Source organism: Vicugna pacos, chromosome 7, assembly GCF_048564905.1.
Source record: "Vicugna pacos chromosome 7, VicPac4, whole genome shotgun sequence".
NCBI lineage: Eukaryota > Metazoa > Chordata > Mammalia > Artiodactyla > Camelidae > Vicugna > Vicugna pacos.
The window spans coordinates 52691247-52716807 of NC_132993.1; the positions used below are offsets into that span (position 1 = coordinate 52691247).

Below are 25561 nucleotides of genomic sequence, written 5' to 3' on the forward strand. Positions count from 1 at the left end.
CAAAGTCATGGCTGTGATGTAGGAGCAGCCCCTGGGAAGAAGAGAAGACCTAGCAATGTGGCCTCTGCTAATGCATCAGTAGCAGACTATCACCTTGTAAAACTGACTGCAGGAAACATAAGCAGATGAACCAACAAGAAGAGGTGTTTGTGTGTGTGTGTGTGTGTGCTTTTAGTCAAAGTCAACAGAACAGTTAGGTCGTTTGGTTGACTGTGGAGAACAGTAGAGAGATACTGAAGAAGGTTTAGGCTAATGCCAAATATAGGTACCCTGCCTTTAGGTAATGGCATTTATATACATAAGGCTTCCAGTCATACAGTTTCATAAACTATCCAAGTAAGTTGTTTCTCAATGCTTCAGTTTCTATAACAATTGCAGTGTCAGTCTGCTTGGTTACTGAGCAATTGATTACTGTCTCTGATAAAAAATTGAAACCAGATGGTTTTTCATTTTGTTTGCCTTTATAGATGTAGCAATGAATGTAGGTCCATGACAACCTAGGGGTTTATTTTTAAGCATGATTCACAGTAGTTCCATCTACTATCATTATGAAAGTCTGTCAGGCATTTGGAATTGCTTTAATTTGGTAAACTTTATTGGGATTTTTACAGATGGTAAAATGAAAATTATTCTCTTTGTTTTATTGCTAGAAAAAAACCAATTTATTTAACTCCCCAAATTGATTTGCATAGTTGCAAATAGACGTGCTACCACTGACGAACATTCCAGACCATTGCTGGAAAGCTGGTTGGACTAATAGATTGTATGTGCAGGGAACTCTTGAGCTTATTTACCCATCTTTAATGACTTGAGGGGGCGGGGGGTGGGAAGGGATAGATGGGATTTCAAAATGTAGAATAGATAAACAAGATTATACTGTATAGCACAGGGAAATACATACAAGATCTTATGGTAGCTCACAGAGAAAAAAATGGGACAATGAATATATATATGTTCATGTATAACTGAAAAATTGTGCTCTTCTCTGGAATTTGACACAGCATTGTAAAATGATTATAACTCAATAAAAAATGTTAAAAAAAAAAACCTCGGGTCTAGTTACCTATTATTTGTTTAGGTATTAAATAAATGATACGTTTTTGATTGGTAAAAATGACACCCTTGTTTGCTCGTGAAATGTGGAGTTCATAAAACTGAACCAGAAGAAACCAAAAGAAACCTCCTTGTATTAAGTAGACCTTACACAATTATCTTTACACTTTGTATTTTTAATCATATTTTTTCTGTGATTTGGCATTAGGAAATATATATGAAAGTGCCATTAAAGAGTGAACAATTCAAGATGGAGTATTATGCAAAATAGAATAACTTTAAAATATATTATTTAGGAATTAAAAATCTTTAACATTCTACAACTTACCATTTTTTTTCTTTTTAATAATGCTAATCTTTTGATCTTTATGTTTTTCTTTCTGCAGTCCTTTAAGACCTTATTGAAACTACAAACTCATGTCCACAGTGGTTTCCTGTTGACAGCCTGCATATTTTGAAAGCTTGAGGTATTTTATAATGAGACATACCATGTGGAAACTTTGAAGCATAGAATTCTGCCAGACTTCTGAAGAAAGAATTCCTCACCTGGTATGTAAGAGAACTCCCCACCGCCACCATGACAAACCAGGAAAAGTGGGCCCACCTCAGCCCCTCAGAATTTTCTCAGCTTCAGAAATATGCTGAGTGTAAGTATGCATATTAATAATATGATTTTATTTGGCACTTGCATTAAAAAGTATTTACTTACCAGAACAGATTAGAGATCCTGTTTAATAAATATAGGAGTGTCTTTTGTATTTGCAAGTAATTGGATTTGAGACTCCTCCTTTGGCATGAAAAAAAGGAAAAGGTAAACTTAAACATCAAGTCTAGTAGAAAAAGAACTAGGCTGATAGATGCAAAACTAAACTTGGAAACACTCCAGCTGTAATAGATGTGAAGCAAAGGGCAAGACAGCTTGGGAGAGTGGAGACGGGTGATACTGTCAGAGAGAAGGATAAATGGAAGTAAAAGGGAGAGTGAGATTTTTCTTTTCCTGTTTGTTAGTGTAACATTTCAGAAGGACTGGGGGCTGGCGGTATGGAGTCCTAGTTACATCATGGAGTTGAAATTAGAGGTGGTAAAAGAAAGAGGTGTCAGGATGTTACACCAACTCATTTAGTGTGTGTACTTGTACAAAAGAAAGGCCATAGTGATTCGCTTTATAGTATGTGACTTTTACATATATTAAGTTTCTGTACATGCAAACCATTAAATTTGATTCATAAGAAGTTGTTTTTGCCATGGAGTTTGGAAAAACATGTCTGTTTCACAAACTGAATTTCGAATCTAAATGGATAGCAACCGTGTCAGTCAAGGTGTTGAAAGAGAGAACACGAAGCAACTAATGAAGAGGGGGCAGCAAAAGGCTGGGAACATGATGAACACAGGAAGTAACAATGAAGGTGGGAGAGAATGAAACTCAAGATGTGGGGAGCGAAAAAGAACCAGTAGCCCCCGGTAGTAAAAGGGGCAAGAACTGAAGCAGCTGGAGATGCGCATACAGAGAGGAATCATGGCGTGGAGGGCAGACAAGTCAGGAGCGGGCTGAGTCACATTATGAAGGAGAGGAAGGTAGGGATTAAACACGAAAGCGGGGTTTGGCATAATAAGAAATACAGGTGAATGAGTAATAACACTCACATTTAGAGGGCACGTATTTTAAGTCAGGAACATTAGTAAACACTCAGTGTACATTACCTGAACAGGCCAATTTCATAGGTTTCCCCGAACTGCCTTACTCGAGGGCTGAGGTGCTCTGGGCGAGGCTGTGCGAATGCTGGTGGGTATTTGCATGGAAGATGCAAATCCATAGAAGAACCCGTGAACTTTCTCAGTCAGTGATAATAAAAATACAACAAGTATCACATGGAGGGGAGAGAGTCAGAAATTGTTGACATCAAAATGTGGTCCTCAAACTTAAAAACGGTTTTGAGCCACTGAAAGCATGATTCGCGTACTTACTGCATGAAGAAAATTTAGCCTAAGATGGCTGAACTCTTGTCTGCATGTATGTACTCAATGATTTCTACACTGAGTAAAAAATGATTTACCCATGTTTTCCAATTTCTATATGTGCTTTACTGTAGTGTCATATCCAGTAATTAAGTGTTTCTGAGCATCTTCTTTAGGAAGAGTACTCTGCTTAGAACTGCAGGAAATGCAAAAATGAACTGATACAGACCATCTCGTCTCAGAATTTACAGTTTATGAAGGCTAGAAATTAATGGATAAATACCTGTATCTACAGAAAATATTCCAAGTGCCACAAGCAAAGTCTAGGGTTCTGGAGGGCTTTAGTATGCAGCTAGAGATGAAGAAAGGGAAGTCTTCATGGAGGAAGTAGGATTTGAATTGGATCTTAAAAAATAGTTTTAAGGGAAATGGAAAAAAATTGATATGGATTAAAACAAATTCAGCATATATTTGAAAAAGTGAGATGACCCACATTTAGCCATGCTGCAAATTAAGAAAATATGTGGAGCTAAGGCTGTGAAAATGAGATGGAATTAAAATATACAATGCTTAAAGAGAGTGAGGCAGTGAAGAGTAGTCGTAGGGGACTGGGGTAGGGTGACGTCAACGGGGATGCTAGGCTCTGAGGAGCTTAGTTTGCAAACATGGTACTGGACTATGGTAATGGAGAGAGATGGAAGTCAGGCCAGTGAGCTGTTGGAAAAATGTGGATGGTGAAAGATGATGAGAAAAGCATGGATTCTTATATTGTAGCATTAAAACGAACAGAGGAGAGCTTGGGTGGTAATAAAATATGAGAATTGAGAGAGACAGAAGGAGGGAGGAAGAGAGAGACAGAGGAGTTATAAAATTTAGCCCTAAGATTTGACTTGGAGGACAGGAGAGTTTGGTGACATAATCTCCCAAGGAAGGTAAACATAATAGCTTGGTTGAAGTTACATTGAACTTAGCTGGATTATTAAGGTATGTTTTCCAGTGTTTGGGTACTTATAGGAAATATACCTATGGAAGCATTTGTATAAAACAGATAAATTATTGTGATGATAGCTACATGATCATTTAGAATAACTTTGGCTCAGATATTCAAATTCCATTTGCGTCGGTAAATAGAATTTAATAATTAAGTATTAAAAATATTATAGGCTGCTACTTTTATTGGTTAAGGAATATGGGAGTATGTTTAATTATATCCTTAAAATGCTTGATTTAGTAATAAATTTGTGGAAATACCTAAGACAAGTGGTAATAAAAATTGTCATAAATGTATAAGTTGTAACATTGAGACAAAGATTAGTGAGCACTCAATACATGGGTAGTGAGCAGTGACATGGTGAGTATATGCATTATTGAAATGGATTTTATCAGAAGACGAATTAACTGATTAACTGTGAATGAAATAAATAGTGTGTATTCAATGATCATTAGACTTGCTAGTCTATTTTAAATAACCAAGACAACAATGAAAAGTGCTGTACTTAATCCTCCAGGAAGTTTCCTGTGTAATTGAAAAGCAAAAAATATTTAGATTAGGATGTATCGTTGCGTAATAAATTGCCATAGTCAACACATAACTGGAAACAAACTTATTATCCTGAAGGTTATAAAAGTAGTGAATCTTCTATGCTATTCAGTTCTTGTGGTCAGCTTATCAGCATCATTTAAGGATCAGATTTTTTCATGTTGCAATGCAATGTTGGCAAAGTGACATTCCTGTAGTTTATTAGAAAAGTGATATATTGCATTTGCTTTCTTGATTTTAATTGCTTAATAACTTTCAATAAGAAATTGTTTATATGTATTCAATCACTAAATTCAAGGAAGTTACTGATTTAAATTTAAATTTGCAGCATGCTATAAAATTATATTTGATATATATCAAATAAGTGTTTTATATGTTTTGGGGGGATGTGGTAAGAATGTGGAATTCTTGATGATGGCTTAGCTCCTGGACTCCCTACCCCAGCAAAACCAGATAGTCAGTGTTGGACCTAGATAGTACCATGAAGATCTTTTCCTCAAGTTGTTTGATGTTGAGTTCTCTCCACAAACCCCGTAATATATCCTGTGTCTTACTTTGTTTGGGCTGCTGTAACAGTGTGCCGCAGACTGGGTGACCTATAAACAATAGAAATTCATTTCCCATCGTTCTGGAGGCTGGAAGTCTGAGATTAGGGTGCCAGCATGGATTCTGGTAAATTTCTTTTGGGCTGCAAATCGCCACCTTCTCCTTGTATCCTCACCTGGTGGAAAGAGCAGGAGAAGGGCTGCAAGCTCTCCTGAGAGTCTTATGAAGGCACTAATCCCGTTCATCAGGGCCCCACCCTCAGGACCTCACCTACTCCTGTTTACCTCCTAAAGACCCCTCATATTGGGAGGCAGGGCTTCAGCCTGTGCGTTAGGGGGAGACACAAAGTTTTATTCCATTTCACTCTGCAGCTATAAATGTTATTTCAGCTCCGAGGCTTTTCACATAATTAATTGGGACAGATTAGACTGATGTTGGCACGGCATCTCTGGTTAGACAGCTGGCACATCAGACAGCTTGTGTTCAAATCCTGGCCCCACCATATTTTAGATTTCGGACTTTGGGTAAGTTGCATAGCAACTCTGTGCCCCAATTTTTCTCGTAGAAAAATTAAAAAAAAACTATATTGAGTGTTGTAATGATTAATTTGGATAAGTTAATATACGTCAAGTAATGAGACCAGTGCCTGGCACGTTGCAGGTAATACAACTGTTTACAATGATTATTTTGATAGGGAGTGAGTGTGTTACGTTAACTGTGTGAACATATTGTTGATGAGTAAGTTAAAAAGTGCCACATTCTGGAGCATTAAGAGCTGGTGTCTTTTTTCTGCTACAAGACCAAATTCTTCCCACAAGGTAGAAGCTCCTGGTGCTATTGGCAGCCTCGATTCTGTGTTGTCCCCACAAATGTTGACGGCAGCTAATGTGAAGCCTGCTGCGGCTGCCTGCAGCATGCTGAGACCATGCTCCTGTTTAGGGTTTCAGGCTGAGTCACTCCACGGGAAGCGTTTCCATTGATATGTGGGAGAGGGGTATAATTTTCTTTTCCACTCTTTGTAAAAAGTCATCCAAACTGTTGTTATAAGATAGAGAGCTCTCACTCCTGCCGTGTAAAGAATTGAGCTTATCACATTATTAGTTTGTCGGTGCTTCCTGCTGTGGTCTTCAGGCGCAGCAAGGGTTAAGAGACTCCAAGTCTTTTCATGGCTGACAGTATTTTCTGTGTAAAATCTACACGGTATTTCCAAGTGGTTCATTATCTGCCCACATGTTGTCATTTAGGATTAGCTTTTTATTTGCTATATTTAAAGTGTGGTATAGAGCATGTAAATTATTTTTGAAAAATACTGTGTTATTACAGTGGGAACACTTCCAAACTTTTATAAATTTCATACTGTTTATAGCAGCTGGCGTTGTAGAGAGTTGCAGAATTACGATGAACTTGTTCTTTTCAGTAAGGACCAGTGTGCCTAATAGTGGAGCTCATGTAGTTTCCTCCGTTGGAGAGAGGCGCGTCGTATGGCTTAGTGGGAACAGCGTAGGCCTGGCAGGCAGACTAACATTTGACAGTGTTGAACCCCTGCCCTTTCTTGGATTTACTAGTGGAGGGACCTTGGGAATGTTCTGCACTGCCTATGCCTTAGCTTTCTCACCTGGAAGAGGAGAATTCCACCTCCAAGTGTTGTTGCAGGATTTAATGAGACAGTCATCATCATTATCATGAATAATAGATTTTTAGTACCCTGTTCTATATAATATGTAAGCATTAATTCATTTAATACAATAAGAAGGGTAGAGCAGATGCTTAGTGTGAGTGAGGACCTGGGTTCAATCCCCAGTACCTCCATAAAATATATATACGTGTGTGTGTGTGTGTGTGTGTGTGTGTGTACACTTTCTGAAAAAGTATCCACAATAAGCTCTAGAGGAGCCAGGTATCTTTCAGGCAGATTATCAGCACAATAATAATTCATTTATGTTTCTTATAAAAATTGATGTGTTAATAAATAGGTTGTTAAGTCATGTTTCCAAAGGAGGGAAAACTAGAATGCAGGATTCAGGTCCTCAGATCTCCATCAGCCACAGCCATCTCTCAGCGGGTTTTTGTGTACAGGACAAAGCACAGAAGCGAAGCTCCTGAGTATGGCTTTGGCCCCCACATACCTTTCTGCTCTTTTATCCTGCTGGATTGGACTGGATCCTGTGTGGACCCTAAGAGTCAGATTTCATCATTCTACCCATGCGCCTGTCTCCTGTCTCTGGAACCTCCCTCACTCTTCCTTATGAAAAACGTGGGAGGGAAAAGAGAGGAGGATAAAACCAGGAAGCAACTGCAATGTAAGATTTGGTGAAGTTCTTTTCCATATCAAGTACCTTTCTTGTCCTGAGAAACGCCACCTTCTGGCATGATAGGAGAGTTATGTCGATGAGGAATGTTTTGTGCTTGATCCCTGTATGATGGGATAGAGGGGAGGGAGACAGGAGCCCTCCTCTCCTGTGTGTGTGCAGTTTATTGTTGAGCACGTATAGATACACACCAGCCCTCTTTCTAATTTGTCTTGATGGGATTAGCTTTTAGTTTTGGCCTGTGCCCTGGGTTACATTGGCTTTATTTTGGGAGGTGGCGCCACTTAATGTTAATTACTTCCTTTGCAGGGGATGGAAGAATAAATGGCACAGATGTCATTTAGCGTAGTGGCTGAGAGCACATAATTCAGTGTCTGAGAGCACATAATTCAGTGTTAGGTTGAACTGGGTTTGAGCACCAGTGCTGTGATGTAAATGTCACATTTTTCACCTGTGTCCGATGGTTGTGACGATGACTAAGTGTGAAGATGCCTGTAAAGTGCTCAGGATTCAATACATTATTGTTTTTTCCCTGTAATTGAAGTATAGTCGATTTACAATGTCATGTTAATTTCTGGTGTACAGCATGGTGATTCATTTCTACATACATATATATATTCCTTTTCATACTCTTTTTCATTATAGGTTATTACAAGATATTGAATGTAGTTCCCTGTGCTGTACAGTAGGACCTTGTTGTTTATCTATTTTATATATAGTACTTAGTACCGACAAGTCTCCAACCCCCGATTTATCCCTTCCCATCCCGTTTCACCTCCGGTAACCAATAGATTATTATTTTGATGAGGGTCATAATGGTGATGACTGAGGTAGTTTAATATCAAATGAGGCCTTCTTATTCTTTGATACAAACCTACTCACTTATACTCCGAATGTGGAATGTCTTGACTTGGCCCTGACACTTGGTCTGAAATTGGAATCTGTGACTCTATTTTAGATGATACGTCTCTCATTTCCGACCCTGTTTCTTCTGCTTCACATTGATTAACTCAGCAGTTCCTGGCTCTGACCCAGATTTTATTTCTGGAATGTATGTTGGCTGCATAGTCCCTCTGCCTCATCTCTGGCGCTGGCTCCTGTTTGTTGTACTGCTTCAGGCTGAATTTCCTGTCGGTGGCTTCTCTGGGTTCCTATACCTTAGACTTTTCAATACTTTAATCTTATAATAGTAAAAGGAAGTAATAACTATGAATGTCTAAATTTCCATTATTTTGGTATTCTAAAAATACATCATTTTCAGTGATATCTTAAATGTCTATTTTTTCCTACTTTTCAGGCTTGCCCCCTGCCTATTAGTTTTATTAAGGTTTATGGAAACAGACTTTAATATTAAAGTTAGCACTTCAGTGAAATACTTTGGTCAAGGTGTGGGCCAAATTAGGCAGCGATCGAGGAATTCACAAAATCTCAGTGGCCTAACAGAATAGAGGTTTATTTCTTGCTCCTATTGCATTTCTAGATCTGAATCAGCAAATGATTTAATTTCATGTTGTCCTTGATCAGGGCACAGTTGGACGGAGCAGTCATCAACCTTAAAGACTGACAGATGCTGTCACAGAGAGAAATGCAGATTTGTGCATTCGGTGCTGGCTCTGAAGGCTTCTCCCTGATGTTGTTACACTTAACATTTCTTTGGGCTAAACAACCCGTGTGACCCTGTCTAACTTCAAGGGAGTAGAGAGGTGTATTCCTCCCATCTGCCCGGTATCGGGAGAGAAATAAAGTATTTGGTGAAAACTACGATGGTGGACAGTATCCACAAGCAAAATATAACCTGTCATTTACTTTGGGACATTAAGCAAGTCATCCAATCTCTTTAAGCTTCTGTTTATTCACGTTATAAAGTGAAGATAATCCTTCCTACCTATAAGTAATCTCTTACTTTTATTATTAATATTTGTATGACAAGTTATAGCAAAAGTGATCACAAATATTCACGCTTACTAAATTATATACTTCATCCTTAATTCAGTTAGAGATTAAAAATTGTTATTTACCAGAATTTTCTTATTTGCCACCATCCACATAATAGCAGGAAGTGCCCCCCCCCACACACTCTTCCACACATACACACACATGCACACAAATATAAGTGTGTAAGATTCAGACTAAAGGAATTTAATTTTACTTATTGGTCATTCAGCCAACAGTATTTATACCTTTTACTCTTAGGCATTATGCTTGGTTCTGTGTAATACAGAAATGAACACACGCTTTTTTCAATCAAAGAGCTTAGTCTATTCAGAGATACAAACATGTGGCAAATCTGACTGTTACATATACAAGATTCTTTTTAGTTGAGGTAGAAGTGGCATATAACATTGTATTAGTTTTAGGTGTACAATGTAATGACTTGATATGTATTGCAAATTGATTACCACAATACATTTAGTTAACATCTATCAGCACAAGGTTATAAATTTTTTTCCTTGTGATGAGAACTTTTACTATGCACTCTCTTAGCAACTTTCAAATATACAATACAGTATTGTTTACTAAGTCACATGCTGTACGTGACATTCCTGGGACTGACTTATAACTGGAAGTTTGTATCTTTTGACCACCTTTATCTGTTTCACTCACCTCCTACCCCTCAACTCAGGCAACCTTCAGTCTGTTCTTTATAAGTTCAGCTTTTGTTTTAAGATTCCACGTATCAGTGAGATTACACAGTATTTGTCTTTCTCTTTTCTGTTTTATTTTACTTAGCATAATACCCTCAAGGGCCGTCTGTGTTAAATGGCAGGACATCCTTCTCATGGCTGAATTTTTTATGTGTGTGTGTGTGTATAAAATTTTCTTTCTTTATTCTTTTCTCTTGGACACTTATAAAGGCTGTTTCCATGTCTTTGCTATTGTACTGATGCTGCAATGAAAATGAAGGTCCATAAATCCTTTCAGGATATTGATTTTTATTTCTTTCAGAAGTATACTCAGAAGTGAAATTGCTGGAAAATATGATAGATCTATTTTCAATATTTTGAAAAACCTCCATACCATTTTCCATAGTGACTGCACCAACTTACATTCCCATGGACAGTGTACAAGGTTCTTGTGCACATCCTTGCCAACACTTGTTACCTCTTATCTTTTTGATGATAACCATTCTGACAGGTGTGAAGTGATATCTCATTGTGATTTTGATTTGCATTTTCCCGATGATCAGTGAGGTGAAGCACTTTTCCTGTACCTGTTGGTACATAATCTGCAAGCAGGCATCCTTCTTTGAAAGAGTGGGTATTTCAGTTCATAGCCTCTGCACTGTGCCTTGGGGGTTAGACAGTTAAGAACTGATTCTCTGTTACAGACTTGTGGGGCCCCTGAACCTAAATCCCACGGGCCACGAGAGTCAAGTAATCGAGGGGTGCGTCTGCAAAAGCTGAGGCACCGGACGTGTGTGCAGGCTCCTTTCTGGTATATCAGGCCACCTAGGGCGAGGCAGAGAGAGCCAGCAACGGCGATGCCTGCCAGCCTTCCATCTCTGGAGAGCATTGCAGTCAGCCCCTAGATGTGTATTAAATTAGATGCTTGCTTCTCTGGCCACAGCTATTAAGAGTGGCAAATAGTCCTTTTTAATGGAGAGACTAAGCAACTTTCCTACACAAAATGTTGCATACTTTCTCGTGGAAGAAACTATTTTAGTGATTTAAAGTTCTGTATCACTTCATGTGCTCATCCCTGTGATATTGGTCATGTTAATGTCTACCCATATCTGTATCTCTTTATCCATGTACATACGTTTGATAAGCAATACATAATATACTCTCATTTTAAAGCCTGAGCATTACAAATTTTAATCTGCTGTCTCTGCACTGGACCTGGGGGCTTAGCCACAGTGAGTCCTTCCTAGTCTGTTAAGAACAGCTTCTCAGTTCCCTACAGCCTTGTGGGTCTCCTGGACACAAGCCCTGTTGGCTTTCGAAGCTGGATGTTGGGGGCCCATCTCTTAGGTGTAAGTATTAAAAGTCGGGGTACCATACGTGGGGTCCAAACCCCTCACTTCTCAGGGAGAAGCTGGGAGTTGTGAGTTCCCTCTTGGTTGTGTGTCACCACAGTAGGGACGGGATTCATGACAAGATTGTGCCTCAGCCTCTCCTGCCTATTTTGGTGTGGGCTGTTTCTTGTTCGCCCCAGGTGTAGGGGTCGTTCATCTGGTTTATGGATTTCTATCAGAGGGAATTGTTCCATATATAGCGGTAGACTTGGTGTGTTCATGGGAGGAGTGAGTTCAGGAAACTCCTATGTCACCGTCTTGAACCACAGCCTGCGCGAGACTCCTGGAGTGATCTAGCCCTTCCTTGTGTGGGCAGGCTTTGAAAGGGGAATGGAATTTTAATTTTAGTTGAAAGTATTTAATGGGGTTAAAAGAAACAGAGAAACTCCAAATAGTTATCAGAGTGTGTGATGGAGGCATGGAAGAAAGTGACACGTTAGGGAAGAATTGGAAGGATTTTTGGTGTATACACGTATTTGTGTCTGAGCATGTATGTCTGCACATGGACAGACCTATAAACACTGAGGACAAGGCTGAGAATTCAGTGACAGTCATAAAATATGGATCCATGAATGTCATTAGTAAAATGTTGTCTATCAATGCATAGTCATTGGGAGAAATTAAAGATATTAACGAAGTGGAAAAAGAGAGAGGCAGAGAGAATACTTATAAGCTGCTCTTTATAGAATCTTAGCCATGAGAGGAAAGAGGAAAGATCATAGCTGAAGTTAATAGGATAGAAAGAGAGATTTTGCTCTTTCACATATGCGAGAAAGACATGTTTATAGGAGGCAGGTGGGGCAGTATATAAAGGGAAAAACTTGGTGATGAAAGATTCTGAGCTTATGACCAAATTTTGATTTTTGTTTTGGTTTTATTCAACATTCTTACATCCTTCTCTACTGTTCATGTTCTGAATATGTTAGTTTTGACCATTGACAAGTTACATAACCTTTCTAAAGTTTAATTTTCTCAACTGTATAATTAAAATAGTAAAGCCTATCTCACAAGAAATGTTGTTATACTCAAATGAAACAATATGTGTGGAAATGCTTTGTAAACTGCAAACTACCATGTGTAAGTTAATTACTGCCTTTGTTGTTGTCATTATTAGAATGTTCTGAGTTCTCTCTACTGTTTCTTTGCTTTTTCTGTAGTTCAGTATCTCTGCTTCTCCCAAATACACATTTCTTATTTTATAGTTTGCTTTTATGGAGCTATGTGAGAAATACCCTCCTGCTCCTTGTGGCCCAATTTCCTCCTTTTACCTCTTAGATCACAGTTAATCTTCAAATCCTGCAGCCTCTTTCAAAGCCTTGCCTAGGCTTCTTCAGGTGCAAGGATTATTTTCTCCTATCCAAAACAGTATTTTATAAGGAAGAGCATTGCCAAGACTGTAGAGAGTCTGAGATCTTACCTTGCTTATAATGCAGTAAGTTACATGCTGCAGCTTCATGCAGAGGACACAAGACTCCCGGGTCAGAGAAGAAGGACTATTGATCATGTCACAGAAAACGACATGTACCTCTTGCTTTTCTTGGCTCCCCTACTCTAGTTCCCACAGGAAAACATGAAAAAGGGCCAGATGACCTTTGCACAAGCAGTGAGTTGAGTCTTAGGAAGAGAACTTCAAGTTGAGGGAACGTGAATGTTCTATAATAGACAGTAAACAAACCTGCCTTTGGCTCAAGAGAGGGTCACAATCTGTATCTCTCAAGGTTCTCACTACAAAGGCATCTTTGAAATAACAGTCTGGGAAAAAAAGGAGTCTGTGCCTCTGCTTGGAAACTCTGCAGAAACATGAAAGGAACAGTGAAAATTGTCTCCAAATAAATATAAGCTTGTAATAGTGATTGCCGTCATCATCTGTTGTCCAAAGGTTGATGAAGACACTTATTTTCCTGCCAGCTTGCCTTTCAGTCCACAGGAGCCTCAGATTTGTGCCCAGAAGTCTCCTTGTCTTGGTCTCTGACCCCTCATCTTTATCTGTGTGCTACCACCTGGTTTTCAGGTCCATCTTATTTGTACCCTACATTTTCCATGTAGATGGAGACTTACCTAATTTTCTATATTTGTCCAGGAAGGATGAAGGGGAATATTTAGTTACTGGTATTTTAGAGCCTACCATGAAAAATAGGCTTAATTCATTAAAAAAAAAGCAAATCTCTTAAAAAAACAGACATTTACACACACACACACACACACACACACACACACACACACACACACACACCCCTATACATCCTTTGGTTGCAAGTATAAATCACCATTAACTAATTTTTCAGTGCCTTATTATAGAATGAATGCAGAAAGGATCTGGGGAAGGGGGACAAATAGCTCCACTCCAGGCAGAGTCTCTCCTGTTGCAGAATGCTTCAGGAACTCCTTGGAATTGAATGAATATTGAGGAAGCTGGTGACTTCCTGCCTCACATCATAAGTGCCTTTGAAGCAGAATGTGTTACTCTTTGGGCTTCTGCAGCTGCCAAATGATAAATGGCTCCTATACCTTTTTAAGGCTTTGTTTCTCACTAGCTTAGGATAATTTACTGTCTCTTGAAACCTACCCCAAACTGAAGACAGTGGGAAACCTGAGCTCTCACATAAAAAAATAAAATAAAATAAAATCAAGGAAAGAGTAAAATGCCGGTAGCCACAGCTTTGACTTGGACAGGAGAGTTCCCCAGATGTTTACAAAATTCTGCCAAATGTTTCTGGTTTATATCAGAAATGGGTATCAGAGGTTAGTCATGATATTTTTAAAATTCTGCCAAATTAGAAGTCTTCCTCTCGAAATGCACTCTTAAAAGGTCTGCCCTAGTTAGAAGGTATTCAAAGACGTAGACTATAGTGAAAGGAATCCCATAGCTTGGAACAGAGGATTTATTCTGGTTATTGGTGGGATATGCTTCGATATGATTACTAAAATAGCCTATTACCAATAGCAAATTAACTGGTTAGTTTGGGAAAATACTCATAAACTTTTTAAAACTTACAAGCCAGAGTGATTTTAAATAAACCTTTCTGGGAGGGCACATTTTCCCTTCTACTCCCATCATACTTACTTCACAGGTGCCAGAATTAAAAAAAAAAAATTAAATGCCTGAAACATCTTGGGCTCTTTTGGGCCAGAAAACCTGCACTGTAATGATCTCCAGTCTCTTTTCTCTTCCTGGTGTCAAGGACATCAGACATTGCTCTCAGCATCTCTGAGAAGTATCTCTGAAGCAGCAATTACTGCTTCCACAAGCCATTTATGAGGCATGACTATGTGGTACCCCTCCATTTAATGATAACTTTGCCATTTCCAAAGTTACAGTACGGGGAGGGAGCCTCTTGGAACTCTTCCCTCTTCCACCGTTGGCAGCCATCATCATCGTGTTGAGGTCCTGTGCTAATTTTCCTTGTATTACCTATCTCCCGGTCTAATTAAAAAAGAAAAAAGTAGAGTTGAGAAGTTAAAAAACAACACAAAACATTAATACAAGAGTTCCTTAATGTAATCCCTCAAGAATTCTTCTTGGAGGAGCAGACATTCCTAAATTGATCACTGATAAAATTCCACGTGTCCTGTAATTGCATATTGTGCCAATGTTTCTGCGTCCACATTCCACATAAAATGAGAGAACTCTTTCTCCTAACTTGTAGTTTCCCTTTTAGCTATTCTTTCAGGTCCTTGGGTATCTGACCATTTTCAGCGTCAAAAGAAGTTTATACTATGCGTTTGGCTCCTTTTCACTACAGTCTGTAGACTGAGACATTTGAAACTGCTCTTGTAATGTTTTTGACTTCCAGCTGACCATACAAGTTGACACAAAGGGAACATGGGAAGATGCCAGACCTCTTCTGTAAGAGGTAAAGAATAGGTTGATAACCTAAAAGAAATTGGAAGTGACCTTAGTTAGCAACATTAGTCTGGTTACATGTGCTGGGTCCACATGCACCGTTTTTCTGACTTCCTCATTCTGCTCTGGAAACTTCAGGGGCTTAGCAGTGCAGTCAGCCCAGGTGCATATAACGGCACACTTAGACCACAGGGAGTATGTCAGTAGTCTAGGTGAAATGTGGACAGTAATGCCCAGAGATAAGCCAAATAATAATAGTCTCCTGAGATGCTGTCCTGAATTCTTCTCTGTCAGTGCAGACACCTTAGGCTGCTGAAACTGCTTTCAGAGTATTGCAAGATGGTGGCTCCAAAAGGGCTCGATGGTAGGAAGCACAGCCAGATCCAGTAGGATGGAATTTTGTCCAACTCAATGCCAGAATCCATTGGAAACGTAATTTACCAGCCTATGTATGCTACACGTTCCCCCCGACTGCACTGGTAGCAGTAGGTAGGGTGCCCTTTTCAAGGGGATCTGAAGGGGCACTTGCCCATGGTGTCACTTCTACTCATGCGGTGAGGATTGGAAATACTTTCTCCAGCCACCTAAAGTGTCTACCGGCATCTCAGCTCTCAATCAGACATATCTTATGAGTTGATGTATGACCCTTGCTTTTTCAACTATTTTTCTGGGGTTTTTTTGTTTCTATTTTTTTCTGGTTCTCTATGATTTTTCTTGATCCCCCTTGAATTAATAAAAACCAGAGATAGCCAGACATCTTAGGGAGATTGATGGCTGGCAGAGCTTGGCGCTGGGCTATATAATTGCTCCTACCAGATCTTGGATGAGTCTTAAATGGTATTCTTTTCCTAAGCCCTCCTCTTTAACGTATTTTGTAAAAAAAACTTTCTTGTGTATCACACAATTGCATCTATGTTATCTTCTTTTGCCCAGGTGATCAAAAACAGCATAGAGTATCTTAGCATTTCTTAACTGAATGAAAATTTGCTTTCTAAACTACTAATAGCACAGAGCTCAGTACACAGAGATGCTGCCACTTTCTCCAGCTCTCTCCAGATTCTCTCCCACATATACATTATCTGTCTAGCTAGCTATCTAGTTATCTATCTATCTGTCTATCTATCTGTCTGTCTGTCTGTCTATCTATGCTCCACATAATATAGCTTGGTCTTGACTTTGGAGTAGAAACGGTATTCTCAAAGCTTATGTTTCTTCCTCAGGTCCACTGCAGAGTCCAGGATGTCTCCATGTTTTTAGTGCCTTTCTCTTAAAATGCTCTGTGTCTCTCTACTGTCAATTTAAATGTCAAAGTGGAAGCTTCTGGAACTTCCTATGGTATGCCTGGCTGTAGGTTAGACCATTCTACAGGTCAGAAGTCCTGGGCAATGCCTTCTCCAACAGTTCTCATGCTGTTACTCCATAAAATGTTTAAGGGGTGTTAGGAACAGTCCATGTTTCACAAAGACTGTTTTACCATAAGTATCTGATCGAAAACATGCCTAGAGTACAAAGTATGAGGCAAAACACTTGTACATCCATTCTGCCCTTTCTTCTCCTGTTTTCCTTCCTCTCTCTTTTTGTAGCCCTTTGCAAGTGTCTTGGCTCCATCCTGCCTGAGTTCCACAGGATCAAAGCTGGCAAAATCATTATTTTGGTGTCCTGTGTAGTCATGATCAGCTATTATTCATGGTTTCATCCCATGAGGGCAAAAGACAGCTCATGGCAGACTTTGGCTCTCTTTGTGAGTATTCAGAGTGGTGTGCTTTTAAAGCAAGCCAAATGTTTGCATGCTGGTACTTATTATCCCTCATATGGCATCTTGGATGGCAAATATAATAAACTCTGATACTTATGAAGAGTTTATCATGAGTTCATTATAAGTTACATTTTTCTAAGTACGTATGTTTTAAGGGGGAGGAATAGCTCAAGTGGTAGAGCACATGCTTAGCAAGCATGAGGTCCCGGGTTCAATCCCCAGCATGTACCTCCTCCCACCAAAAAAAAAAAAACCATCTAAGTACCTATGCTTAAACTGTATTGATGTATTTAATCTCTGAAGCAACTCTGTGAGGCCAGTAATTATTATGATTATCTCCATTTTACATATGAGGAAGTGGAAGCCCAGAGAAATTGAATAACTTGCCTAAGGTCATAGAGATAGTAAATTAAAAAATCGTAGTTCGAATCAGGTAGACCGTTTCTTGGATCCATGCACTTAATCACTCTGCTATACTGATTCTCTGTATCTTATGCTTTGGGTGATCATTAGTTCAACAAACAAAATATAAACAAACAAATCACTCCAATAGGAACGGTAATAGGAAGGGAAAAATGAGTAGAGAGACTAGGAAGTTCAAATTATTCGTAGAGGATACGCATGTTTGCTATGACTAGGAAGACGAAATATAAAGTATGGTATTTCTTGGAAGATGCTGGGCTGAGAAATGGATCATTTTCCAAGTGTTTTCAGTGTATCTTTTAAAGGCAGCCTTGAGATAGCTCTGATGGGTAGGGAGTTGGAGTCGCTTTGAAAGCTTTAAGCGACTCAGGGAAAAATCAGAGATTATGGGCAGAAGGTTCTGTGAAGAAGATACTTTTCTCCTAGGCAGAATCCATTTCCAGGCTTTAGTAGGGAGAAGCCTGATGGGGTCAGCCAAGTTGTCTGAGTAAGCATTTAAAGGCTTGGCTCATTTTTACTGCAAGTTTACCACTGCTGCTCTGTGCAAGCCCTGAGCAGTGTAGGCAAAATCAAATAGACTGCCTCAGGCAGCGGCAGTAACAAGAAATGCTGAAGGGATAATCCAGTAAATGGGCAAAGGGAAGTTTGCAATTGGAGAGTTAATGCAATTGACAACAATGAAATGAATTAGTCAGGAAGCCCAGGATACCTCTGTATTTGTGTACCCTCTGTCCTTCACCTCACAGTATATCCTTGGCTGATAGAATGTAGAGATTCAAGCTATGTTTTTGTTCTCAGTAGGTAGGGATTCAGTTATAGTTTTATTTTGAATAGAGAGTTGATTTTAAGGAAAGGGGAAATTGCCTGGATCATTTGTTTAACTTGTGAACCTTTTAATTTGTGTTTTTGGAGAGTAGGGGCAGTGCCTTCTAAGGCAGTAGCCAGTGAACACCTTAACTGAAACCCCATCCTGCTCTAGAGAGGAGCTCTTCAGTTCAAGCGCATTGGGCGCCATGTGTTTCCCGCCACTCAGGGACACATGCAGAACAATAGCTGAATGAATGCTCTGTAACATCTCTGCTTACCAGGTACCTAATTTCCTTGTTTGTTTTGAATTTATATGTCCATTAAACAGGCTGTTTCTGTTGAGACTGATCCATGTGGAACAGGTCGTTTATTTTGAGAGTCAAAAGTCTAAAATTTATGATTTTATAATCAATAAAAATAGACTCCTAAGTGATGTTTTATATAACTTTGTAATATGACCTTGAATGACAGACTAAATCAATGTAGTAATTTTAAAAAAGCTAAGTGCAAATAAACTTAATATGTCTTCTAATCTCTGGTGTAATTCACCTTGGTTATGACACATCAAACCAAATAATGAATTTCTCCAAGTCTAGGCCAGTGAAGAAACTTTTGAGGATCTTAATAATTTTTTAGCCGTTATAATGTAGCTTTCTGAATTCTGATGAGTAATGAAGATATTTGGCTACTAATTTTCTTCTCCAGAATAACCAAATTTGATCCCTCGTTCATCCTTTCTTTTTTTTTCAGCCTGTATTCTCTCTTCATTCTATTGCACTCCTATTTTTTCCCCCTCTAACACTATATTTTTCTTTATCATAGTCCTGAGAGAGAAAAAAATAGTATCCCAATTGGCAACAACAGAATTATTATATTCTCTAACAGGGAATCTTACTTAATTGATCACTTGCTATTTACTTAGGGAGAAAAAAATGAGAAAAAGATTATGCATCTAAAAGAAAAGTCAGTGGGGACACAGGTTATGCCAATACAGATTGATGAGTAAGGACAATTAAGTGAATTTTATTTTTAAAAGTCATATATATTCTTTGCAGGTAATCTGCAAAGTGTAGAGAAACAGGGAATAAATTTAATATCTTTAGTTTCACTTCCTTCTTGATTGTTAATTAAGAATGTTTTTGTTATTCTAGTTATTTTTGTGAGAGTTGCTTTTTGGGGGTAATTGATTTTAAATATTGCTTTTTTTCTCAGTTAAAAAAATCATAATTTTTCGAATTTATCTCTGACATTGTAAAGCATAGTCAACTTTTTAAGTTCTCTCAGTTGAAATTATCTAAAATATAAAACCTTCTATGTCCTTGTAACTTTTTACCTTTAAAAAAATGCTATAATAACCATGCTTTCCCCTCACCCAAAGACTAATTTCTGACACAGCAAAAAACAGACTGTATTTGGTATACCAGAGGTAAAGTTTTTAATTGAGAAAACATTTTTGAAATCTGCTGGTTTAGAATAAAACATTGTAATTGAAGACACAAGAAATGAGAATCAACAAACTTTAAATGTTGTAGCTTATCTACATTTCAATATTCTATCCATTACTTTAGTCATTTTTTTCTACCTAATTTAACTTTAGTTTGTACTGAGATCTCTTGGCTTCCTCAATTAGATTTTTGAAGTTTTTTTTTCACTTTTCTTTTAATATACAAAGATATTTTAGGCTCTACACTTGTATGAAATAAGTAGATATAAATTTCACTCTTAAATTATGAAATAAGTTGTTCACAATTGTTGACAAAAATTAATCAGTCGATGTGAAAAAGAAGTGGAAATTTTTACTCCAGCCAAACTGAGGATTGTAACTTGCGGGGAGAAGGGAGTAGCATCTCAGAAAGCTCCAAGAGCTGTCCTGCCCATTAGCAGTAAAAGCACGGTTATAAAAGTTTTTTGAAACAGAGGGCAGTACATTAAATGATGTATATTGACAGTTTACACAATCCAGATGTGCAGGTGCACAGTGGTGGGTCATCGTGACCTCTTACAAGATCAAGAAGGAAGGGTATCTTTTAAGGAGCTGTCTCGCTGATGCCAGGAGAACGTTGCTCTTTCTGACTGAGCAGGTGTATCTGCCGATGGGCAGATAATGCGGATACACAACGCGCCGTAGAGAGGAAAGAGGAGGCCAGAGGGCAGAGAAAATTTTTTCATGTTTAATTTTTCTTGTCTTGCCATAAAATATGAATTTTATCTCACACAAACTTTTACTTTAATTCCATCAACTCTTGCATTCCTAACTATAGACATATAGTTGGAACGCCATCAGTAGATTTGGTTTTACATTGCTGAGTAGGGGAAGTGTTCCCAGCCACAGTTAAGATCCGTTTCCATAAAACATTCAGGGAAAGCCTGTTTAAATGAAAGGATTTTTATAAATCTCTTACATTTCTGTATTTTTTCACTCTTATTATAACCCACATCTGAGCTTCACCAGTGGGTTTTGTGCCACAGTGCATGTCTCTTGTATCAAGTCCTGGAAACATCCTTTTTTTCTCCACCTGGGGATCATTTCAGTCATGTTACGCAGTTAGATGAGTGGGGACACAAGGCAGATAGGTGGAGTGGAGGGAAGACGGTCCAGGAGATGGCATTGTGCCCACCTCCAGCGTAAAGGAGCTTTACTTCCTCTAAATGAGTGCCAGCAAGAAACTGGTTAGAATCTGACAGCCGCAACTGCGCAGTAGCGACAAAGACCTAACCGGACCTGACACACTGTTCATTGTAGTGTAATTAGTATTGCGATTTAGGCCCCACCGTGGCTGCTCCTGTGTGCATCGTGGCTGAGGACATGCACAAAAAGAACAAACATGACTACGCACTCCAGGGGCAAAAGCCGTCAATCAAGAGACCACGTCTAAGCGAGGGTCTAAGGGACGGGGCGAAGACCACCGTTTCCCCTCCCTTGGAGCAGCCCGCCTCCCGTTCTTGGAGGTGTGCTTTCCCTTTGCTGATTAATCCTTTAAAATCTTTTGCTGCACAATGTTCCGTCTCCCATCTGAATTCTTCTCTTCCAGGTGTGGCGGGAACTGGGGTCTTCTCCTTTCCCTTTGGGGGTAGCACTCATCCTTGTGCAAAGAGCTCTGAGTACCCAGTGAGGACTTGAGCTGAGGGACGTTGATCCTTTTCTTAATCTTTAACTTGATTAACCTGTCTAACTACTGACCTGGGTGGTTGCTGGTCAGATTTCTCATAGTAATTTCTACCTTCCAGCTTTTAAATTTCTCCAAACCACAGTAAATAGAGCAGACTTGTTTAGGGACTGTTAACATCGTGGGAGCCAGCCAGAGGTCCCTTTTGGCCTGTTCAACCTTTGTGTTGTATCAGAAACCTTTGTTTACTCATCAATGTCTGTTTTATTTACCCATTTCGTAATAACTATCTAAAGATTTCTACACTGCTGCATGAGTCCTGTGACTCTCCGCTTCCTGCCTCCGCTTTGTTTTGCCCCAAACAGTATTCACTTTATTCACCTTATTCTTTAACTATCATTTAAGAATGTCCACCTTGTTGGGAAGAGTTTCTTTACTCTCCTGCTTGGCCTCTTGTCATTCTCTTGTTAATTAATTCGCCTCATGTATTTTTTTTTTTTTAAGCATCTGTTAGACCCTTGTGGGGAAGCTGAGACAGCAGTTTTAATAAGGCTTCCCAAACTGTGTTTTCCGGTTTTTCAACAATAAGAGTATCTGAGGTGCTCATGTGAAAGGGTCGCATTAATCACAGTGTTTACCATGACCTGGTTAGTGACCTCTGGGTTCTGTATCAACCTCAAAACGCTCTTCCACTCCGCACCCCTCAGAACCGAAGGCACAGCTCCCAAAATAATGACAGTTCATCCTTGAGCGACACAGGTTTGAACCACATGGGTCCAGTCATATGCAGATTTTTTTTTCAACAAGTATGCACCTTTGTGTAACCAAGCAGGACCCTGTGGGGGCTTCCCAGGACAGACCCCCACCTCCCGTGTGCGCTGCTGTACATCCTCTCTGAAGCACCCAGATAATAGTACTTCACAGCGGCCTCACTGTGCATCGGGCACACAAACTTGCGCTGGGTAACATTATCACTCCTCCTACTTCCCAGGCCTCTGTCATGAGGCTCTGCCTGCTTCAGAAGTTCCTGTGTCATGTCCTCTGTGAATGAATCCTTGACCCCCATTGCAAAGAATTCATGTCCCCTGCACTGCAGCAGATCTTCAAAAACCTACTGAAACCAGAGGGTACAGTCTGAAGGAGTTATTTGATTTTGTAGATCAGTATTATCGGCTTCTTGAGGAACCTTTACTGGAATGGATTACGAGAGCACGGTTTATCCTTGAACAATGCAGTGGTGAGGGGTGCCAGTCTCCCACACACTTGGAAATCCATGTATAAGTTTGCCATCAGCCCTCAGTATTTGTGGTCCTGCGTTCATGAATTCAGCCTACTTTGGGTCTTGTACTTCTAGTGTTACTGAAGGCAAGTTTGTGTGCCCAGTGCACCATGAGGCCAAACAAACCAAAACTTTGGAGTCTGGTGCAGAGAAAGGTTTACTGCAGGGCTGAGCAAGGAGGATGGGGTGGCTCATGCCCAAGAAAACCCTGAACTCCTTAAAGAGTTTCAGCAAAGCATATTTAAAAGCCAGGTGAGGGAGGAGGGTTGCAGGGTATGTGATCAGCTCTTGCACAGTTCTCTAATTGGCTGATGTTACCCCGAGGTAACAGGGCGTCAACACTTTCAACCCCTAAGCACCAGAAGATCTGACGGCCATGTGCTCTTGATCATCAAGTAGTTAGTTGCTTCCCTTTGGTGGTGGTTTTTAGCATCTGAAAAACTCAGGACATATGCTTGAGATACTATTATCTGGGTACTTCAGAGAGGAGTCACAACAAAAGATATGGGGGAGGGCTCTGTCCCAGGAAGGCCCCACAGAGTCCTGCTCAGTTACAGTAAGAAACAGCAAAGTGAGCCCTACTGCCTGTCCCAGGTGCTTCTGCTAAATTCATTTCCTGAGTTTCAGTTATTTTCATGAGTAATCTGTGTACCCAGGACCTGGAGATCAGGCTGGAGTGTTCTTTGTAAATCTTGTAGGAAAAGGGAAGCTGAAACAGGCAGATGGGGCCAGATTTTGAGAAGGGAATCTGCATTAGATGCAGACATTATTTTTTGTTCTAAGTCCAATTTCTGTTGTTCCATTCTATTAAGGAGCTCCTAAGGCCAGCTGTTACGCCTCTCTGTGTCCTCTTTTCCATTTATCTTTGCATAGATACCAGTAAGACAATTGTTTAGGATGAGAGCTCGCTAAAAAAAATTTTTTTAATACTCCAGTTCAGAAGATCCATTGCCTGGCCATTGGTGAGTAGCATCTCTTAATCTCAACAGTGATTCAAACCAGTAAGCCTTTGTGTGGCTTAACCAAGGACACAAGAGGCAGCCATAAGAAGAATGCAGTCCTTACATGATTCAGAACGTTCACTCCCAAAGTTAGCCTATGAAAGCAAGAATATGGGTTGTCACAGGCATTAAAAAGAATGGTGTCGTGCCAACAGTGTCTCCAGTTTCCTAGGAGAATGTAAGATGCCCCAGCAACAGACCCACTAATCCGTGACATGGTGCAGGGGCTACTGGAGTGGGATATTTCCAGCGTTAACAGAGCAACAGAGGTTGAGATGACCATGGCCCATTAGGGGTGGAACCCTCTTGTGACAGACTCTCCTGAGAACTGCCATGGGTTGACAAACAGAACGCTGCTTACCAGATCCACAGCCTATTCGTCTGTGCTTCAGATGCATGATGGTACATGCATCCTCCAGTTGGGGGAGACCAGAGAGACTATTCTTACTGATAACAGAGCCAAGCCATCAGGATCTAGAACAAGATTAAAGCAAAACCTCGTACAAGATCTGCCGTTTTCCTCCTTATACAAACGGCATACAAAACAGTGACCGTCCCTGGGAGGAAGAGGATCAACAGGAAGCAAGAATACTCAGAAGAAGTTGTCACCAAAGTCACTATACCCAGGTAACCAGTTTCACAAGTATTTTCTCCTGCTACTCTAAATTTAGGAAAGGAAAGGACTCCCACTTCCATCAGACCCTGCAGGCAGAGATTTGTAAAACTGATGTCATAAAAATTTTTCTCTTTTCTGGCTTTTTGTCAGAGGTCCCAGGATCCCTCAGCTGCAGTCGCTTTAGAGCAAGCACGGTCTTGGCAGTGAAGGGCCCTTTGTGGGTTGCCCGCTGTAGGGATGAAAACTTCTCCTTTCTTCCCTAGTAGATCCCTTGGCTGGTTTAATAATTAAATTGATAAAAGACTGATCCATGGGAGAAAAACAAACAAAAGTTTAATAACGTGGTTACCTCCTGTGTACTTGGGAAACATCCAGGAAAACTGAGTAAATTTCTGAAATAGCTGAAGCATCGCCTTAAATAGCAGCTTCACCTGAAGACAGATGATGCTGAGAGTGGGGAGTCAGTTATGGGAGATGTAGCCGGAAAAACACAGTAAGCAACGGTAAAGTGGTTTTGCAGATTTGAGATGATACCTTCTCCATTGGTAACAGTTTCTAGAGATTTGGTCATCCTTCTCTTCCTGGTACAGTAAGGGAAACGCCCCTGCAAATGGAGGTTTCTCTTATAAATGTAAATTTATTTTATATATGTAAATTACAAAAAAGTAATTTCTGTTCAGTTTTCAGAGCCTCACGTCTATCTACTCTTTCTTAAAAACAACCAGCTTAACATAATCACTATGGTAAGGAGGCATATTTTGGTATCTTTCTCCCATTAATCAGTCTTTTATTAATATGATTATTGTATTTCGTTCGTATTTAGTTCCCTTCTAAAACTCAGCTTTCATTTCCTCTAGATGAAATAGACGTGACAATGACTTTAACTATCTTGTAGGTGACAGTGACGTGTAATGTGTATCTCTGAGCCAATTGTCTACTCTCAACCTCAGCTCTAAATATGCAGCTGTCTAGCTGACATCTTCAATTGGATGTCTCATTGACATTTCACATTTCACAGATCCAAAATTGAATTTTTGTTTCCCTTCAGTTCCATCAAAATAAAACAAAAATTAAAGCACAATTCTGTTACTTCCTTAGGTTATTGCATTTTGAATGTGTACTGTTATCATCCCATAACTTTGCAATTTGCAAATACATATCCAACTTGTAAACATAGCATTTAACATACAATGGGCACTCACTAAATATGGATCTAATGAACTAATGAAATTCAGGGTAAATGGAGAAAATGACTCTAGTCTTTCTATATAGAAAGGAACATGGTAGGATATTCCAAGAGACTTTGATA

General features: G+C 39.6%; 1 protein-coding gene across 1 annotated transcript in view; it reads left to right on the plus strand.

Annotated features, from left to right (window-relative positions):
- Positions 1-25561, plus strand: part of DGKB (diacylglycerol kinase beta) — a 586586-nt gene that overhangs the window by 52574 nt on the left and 508451 nt on the right. Inside the window, exon 2 of the mRNA XM_072964909.1 lies at positions 1440-1700. Coding sequence (XP_072821010.1) covers positions 1631-1700 — 70 coding nt within the window. The 5' untranslated portion in view covers positions 1440-1630. The remainder of the gene's footprint in view (positions 1-1439; positions 1701-25561) is intronic.